Source organism: Orycteropus afer, unplaced genomic scaffold, assembly GCF_000298275.1.
Source record: "Orycteropus afer afer isolate SDZICR_OR568_19922 unplaced genomic scaffold, OryAfe1.0 scaffold00099, whole genome shotgun sequence".
In the NCBI taxonomy this organism is placed as follows: domain Eukaryota; kingdom Metazoa; phylum Chordata; class Mammalia; order Tubulidentata; family Orycteropodidae; genus Orycteropus; species Orycteropus afer.
In genome coordinates, this window is record NW_006921686.1 from 2,425,978 (window position 1) to 2,432,230 (window position 6,253).

General features: G+C 46.6%; 1 protein-coding gene across 1 annotated transcript in view; it reads right to left on the reverse strand.

Annotated features, from left to right (window-relative positions):
• SAE1 (SUMO1 activating enzyme subunit 1) overlaps positions 1–6,253 on the reverse strand; it is an 86,134-nt gene that overhangs the window by 45,718 nt on the left and 34,163 nt on the right. Inside the window, exon 6 of the mRNA XM_007942876.2 lies at positions 4,355–4,460. Coding sequence (XP_007941067.1) covers positions 4,355–4,460 — 106 coding nt within the window. The remainder of the gene's footprint in view (positions 1–4,354; positions 4,461–6,253) is intronic.

Consider the following 6,253-nt stretch of genomic DNA (forward strand, 5'->3'; position numbering starts at 1 on the left):
GGATTGTGGGGCTGGCGCGGGATCGGGCAGTGTTTCGTTCTGCTGTGCATGGGGTCACTATGAGTCGGAAACGACTCAACAGCACTTAACAACAACAACAAAGTCCAATGATAATTTGTTATAGCAGCCCCAGGAGCCTAACACACCCGGTCAGAGAGTGACTGCAAGCAGCACCATTTAAGGCTTCTGAGTCCACAGAAGAAATGGCCCGATCGTTTAGACAGGCCTCCCTAAGCCATTCCTGCCACCGGTGAGGGATGCGGGGAGAGGACGAGCACAGAGTGCCCTCGTTGGTCGAGATGACAGGTGGAGTTGCCTCCTTCTACAACGACAACCATTAAACAATGAACACTGTTGGGATCACCAAACCCAAAGCTCTGAACCTTGACACTGCCAAGATAGGTAACCAGTACCATTTAAGAGAGAGAACAGAACATATGGGATGGATTAACTGGCAAAGTATGAAAATGACGCTATGATAATATCTACTGTAGTATGGAATTTATGGTAAACTCGGTCAATCCCAAAACTTCTACTACAGACTTGCAAGGCACACTTGCCAGAAGGCAGGTGACTTTAGGTGGCATGGTTCCTTGCACTGGCTCTCTGCTAAGCATTTTGCTGTGAAATCTCATGCAGGCTTCACAGACGTCCCCAGAGGCAAATGGCATTAGCACACACACCATCTCCTTCCACAGGGAAATGTGAGGCTAGGGGAACTGAAGTCAGTGGTCTTGACCACACATCAAACATGGAAGAGCTGAGGCTGGAAGCCAGGTCTGATTCCAAAACTCCTCCTCTGAACAGCTGTGTGTTGGTGCCTGCCAGACAGGTTACAATATCAGAGTTACTGCTTCTTTCTCAAGGAGCCCTCTACCCTGTGAGGTGCTGGTCAGCGGCAGCTGGAATAGATACATGCCCCCACCCAGCGTCCAGGGTCTGTGAGGGCAGGAATGGCTGCAATGCCTGGTCTTCACTCTGTGCCTCTCATCCGTGAGATGGGTGCACAGGAGCCATCCATGAGGGCCAGTGGGAGAGTTCAATGCGCTAAGAGGTACGTACCACTGAGAGATCTACCACTGGAAATAATTAGTCCTTCTCGCTCACACAACATGAACATGGAAGCAGAATTCAAAGATCTGGTTATTCAGATCTTACAGCCTTTGCCATTTATGCTCTGTGTCCTCTTGGGCAAAACAGTGTCTCTGAGTTTGCATTTCCTCATTTCAAGGAATCAAATTGGGGATGATTTCCACCGTCTACCTCCTAAGGGTGCCGGGAGGATGAGAAAACACTCTGGAAGCTCCAGAGGATTGGATCAGGGTTTCTCAACCTCAGCGCTATTGACATTTGGGGCTGACATCTTTGTCATGGGTTTAGGATGCTCAGCAAGACCCTGGCCTCTACCCACAAGATGCAAGTAATACCTGACCCCCAGCTCTGACAGCCAAAAATGTCTCCTGACACTACCAAATGGCCTCTTGTGATCACAGCTGCCTCTCGGCTGACAATATCCGTGGATGATGGTAAACTCAGACACTAGCTGACTCTTACTGTAAGCAGGTGTTAGGGACGCTCAGGTTATAACGTTTGCAAATTAACGGCTGCTGTTTCCTAAGGGTCTGGCATGTGCCAGGCACTGAGCACCCAGCTCTCCTGAGCAGCCCAGCCCGCCACCGCCCACTCACCCTGGACTGGGGAGGCCCGGCTTGGGCTCCAGGTGGCACTTGTTTGTCTCACACCCTAAGGGCTTTAGGAGGAGGTATTTCCTACCAGTCCCGTCATTCACCTGCATAAGGCTACTGCTTTATCCCTGGAATTATTTCTATACAAATGGATATGAAATGCTGTAAAATGGTTCTTCCTCCAACTCCCCTCCAGTCTTGCTAACACTATCAATCAGTGTGGGAAAAGCAACATAAAACAAAGATAAACTCCTACCTAGCTGACCTTTTTACTGGTTATTAGTTAGCTATTTCCCTTTCAGTCAATATACAGGATGCTTGGGGAAGGAAGGGCTTTTTTTTTTTTGTGATTTGGGTGAAAATTTACAGAGCAAATTTGCTTTCTATACAGTAGTTCACATGCACTGTCTCATGACATTGATTACAATTTACCCCAATGCAACAGCTCCCCTCCCACTTCCTCCCGATAGTTGCCTCTTCCGTGTCCATCCCTCCATGAATTCCTGCCCCCTGAGCTGTCTCCCTGTGCAGACACAGCCCTTCTTTCTCCCATGATTGTTCTCTCTAAGGAGAGCATCTACCTCAGGTAATGTTCAACTCATATGCCTGTCTCTTGTTTGGCTGAAAGCCACAGGAGTGGGTTTAATTTCAGATTTGAAGGGCAGCTAGGTGCCATAATCTCAGTGGTTCCAGCAGGCTCTATCAGACCAGCAAACCAGGTCACCCCCTTTTTTTTTTCCAAATGACTGAGTTTTGTTCCACATTGTTCTCTATTCAGGGTCTCCAACGGAGATCCCCCTCCTAGTGGTTGACAGTGGTAGCCAGGCACCATCTAGTTCTCCTGGTCTCATAGTTATATAGGCTGAGGACTGCATGGTGTACCAGTCACGAGAACTAATTGTTTCCATGAATTTTTGCTTTTCTTCATTCTTTGCTCTGGACGAGGAGAGACCCATCATTGCATCTAGATGGCTGCTTGCAAGCTTTTAAGATCCCAGTCACTATTTGCCAAAGTAGGAGGTGGAACAATGTTTTTGTGTAGTATGTTATGTCAATTGAGCCTGATGTCCCCTGTGACTATTGTCCAGAGTCCACAGGTTCAACTACTTGGTCCCTCTGGGTAGCTGGCTGTGACCAAGAAGGGACTACAACCTTGCCCCTTGTCAGTTCTACTATACACCTGGGAATTCAGATCATACAAATTCACTTACAGGACCACTGTCTGGAGGAAGGGCCTCTTTTAAACCACCAGACAAAGCCACTGTCTGTCTGGACCTGGGGACAGGGGAGACCTGGAATTAGCACAGGCAAGGAGGTGGAGGTAGGGATGCAGGTCTCAATTCAGCCGTAGAGAAAGGCAGGCTGGACACCATCTAAATTCAACAAAGAAATGCTTTGCAAACCTTAGAAATAAAAACTATGCTTCTCTATTTCAGTGTCTCCTTGACAAAGGGCTTCAATTATGCAGAGATACAGAGTCTCTCAGCCTTCGGTGGACACATGGGGCTTGGGTAGGTGGCTGAGGGACGCTAATATACTATGTAAATATCATGGCGTGTGTGCCAGAACCTGAAACAAAACTGGGGAAACACATCCCCAAAACAACAAAAATGCCAAGGTGATTTCCCCCTTCTTTGCGTTTTTGTGCATTTCCTATGATAAACATGTTTTTTTCTTTTTATAACCATCATGAACCAACCAATGTTATTTTTACATTTACTTACTATGTAATCTTTATTTAGAAAAAGAGTTGACTGTGTTTCCAGTGAAGGTGAAGGTTCCCCTTTGACAACCTCTACCCAAGCTGTCCAGGGACACCGGTCACACTCTTCACAGCAGGTCACCTTCTCACCGCTCCATTCTGGCTGCTCTGCCTCCATTCATCTCGTTTCCCTGCCCCGACAGTCTCCCGTGTTTGAAAGTCACTGTTGACCGTCTGGTCTCCTACAGGTGCTTTTTTAATAGGAGCACAGGACTGATGGTTATGCTTATTATTTTTTGAGGCAATCTGCTCTTCAGCTACAAGGTGACCTAACGGGTGAGTTTGGGTTCAAGGTTTGAAGAGCTGCTGTGTAACCCTGAGGATGCAAGTCGCCATCACCATCCTGTGCCTCAGTGCCCTTGTCTGTGGAATAGGCACACAAGTAGCAGGTCCCGATGGCTCATGCTAACCACTGAAGTTACATACTCTACTATTATTTTCTAAAAACATGAAGCGCCAGGCACAGAAAGAAAACCAAGAAGCCAACCGATACATAAGCTAACAGCCCCGAGAACCAGCAAGGAAGGACTGAAAAGCAGCTCATTGATAGTGAAAGAAAAAAATGAAAATAAAAGAAACATACATTCCTTCCAGAGAATATGGCTGGTTTTGAGGGCAAGGAGGAACTGGAGAAGGAAAAGGGGCAACGAGAAATAGTCTGATTTATCCCTTATCTCAGCCTCTATGTTAGAGGACGGGTCAGTTCCTCAAACAATGAAAAACCAAAAGTCATTAAGAAACCAGAGCCCAAATGATGGGTCTCATCCCCACTCACAGCCTTTCTCAAGGGGTCTTGGACAGCTGGCTAATGAGGACTGTGGGCAGATACACGGAAAGCTGACTCCAGGCAAATACCAAAAGCACACGTAGCCCCTTCACCCTGCCGGGAAACCGCTGGGCACCTCACCTTGGAGGAGAAAGTAATCCGAAGTCGTGCGCTTCAGGGCGGCTTTGGCTTTCTCACTGCGCCAGTCAACCTCCAGAGCTTCCTTCATGGGGCAGAAAACCAGCTTCTGTCAAAAAAGGGATAAAAAAGCAAAAATGGTTAAAATAAAATATGTGAGCTTTAAGTCACATCTCGGAGAAATTTCATTATTTGAGGTTTACTGTTCATCGAAAGCAGCCGGGGCCAGTTTCAATCCAATAAACACTTATGAGCACTTCCCACGTGCTCCTCAGGCTCTGAGGACACAGAGATGAGTAAGATGTACGCCCTGGACTGAAGCGAGACAGAGCAAAGCTCCTGAAGACCTAGCTCCAGCCGGCTCTTCAACTCTATGTCTACATTACAGGAATTCTTAACCACGTGAAGAAGAATGTGTGTCTAAAGAGGAAACACCCTAACAGCCAACAGAACAAGCAAGTATTTATCAGTCGAGGAATGGTTTATGATGACGAAAGATGACAATATAATAAGAAGGAACAGGAGAAAAACAATGAGCAGGGCTGTGAGAATAGCCTGAAAAGCCCCGCGTAGGAAGAAGTATGGCTGAGAGCTGGTAAGAAAATCAAATCATCTTGGAAAATGTCATAATCTATACTGTTTTGAAATATAAGTAATTTTTTTTCTACTTTTGCACAAATACAGAGGTATTATTGTGTCCACCAAAAAGGTTCGGAAATAAAGCTATGAGGAAGAAAATGGTTTTCATCTCTCGCTCTAAAAAAACTCACCCCAGGAGCCATCAGCTAGGGCTGAGGAAAGGCGGGGAGAGAATGTGAACGGAAGGGGACCGGGTGGCCTGGTCAGAGGGGGTGGAGCCAGGGAAGGAAGCATCCCAGGGGCTGCAATGGGAGACTGGCGACATTCAAGGCTTGATGCAACATTGTATCGAGAGTTTGGGGAGCTAGGCTCCTCATCATGAGAAGGGAAGCAGAAATATGAAAAGGTGAAAAGGAGAATGAATCCCATAGAGGGAGTTACTGGTGTGAACTCATTATTTTCAAGATATAGAGACAGGTAAAAAGTTAAATGTAGACCTAAAGGTGCAAGTGTGGGTATATGGACGTACAAACAGGAACAAGCTCTATCCGCCGAGAGGGCCTAAGAGCAGTGAGACAGGAAGCAATGGGCGCACTGGCACCCAGATCTTGGTTCCCATTCTCCACTGAAAAACCTCTGAAGAAATGGCTGATGTCAAAGCTGAGGCAGATGTATACCATAAAGAGTTGAACTGCCAAAACCTGTGTGACGGCTAAATTTACAAGGACAGAAAAACAGAGCAGCTGCTGTGGCTACTTATGTACAACAAAACACCACATGAAATTTCAATCCTTGGTTTGGAGGTTGAGGCTCACAATTTCATGGGACATCCCAGTGAATTGGCCTAATAACCTATTTCGTGCTTCTGTTCCACCTATTTTGTTGCATAGTGTCTGGAGTTTTAAAAGCTCACAAGTGGCCATCCAAGGTACAGCAATTGGTCTCTATTCTCCTGGAGCAACAGCAGGAGGATATGGAATGTGTGGCTAAACTGCCTCCAAGAACAACTGCCTCCTTTGCCATGAGACCAGAACAACTTGGGTGGTGCCCAGCTACCACTGCTGAACACTTTGTGATCAGAGTCTGTAGAAGAATCCTGATCAAAAGGGGGAAAATGCAGTGTGAATTCAATATTCTCATGGAATCCAGGTTATCTGGAGCCATGGAACTGAAGGAACCCCTGAAACTAGTGCCCTGACAGAATCATTAAACCTGACAGCAAAAATATCCCTTCGAAAAGAGACCTCGGATAAGCAAAGCACTACTGAAGAAGAAAAACAAAGTAGGAGGTCTCACATTGCCGGATCTCAAAACCTACTATAC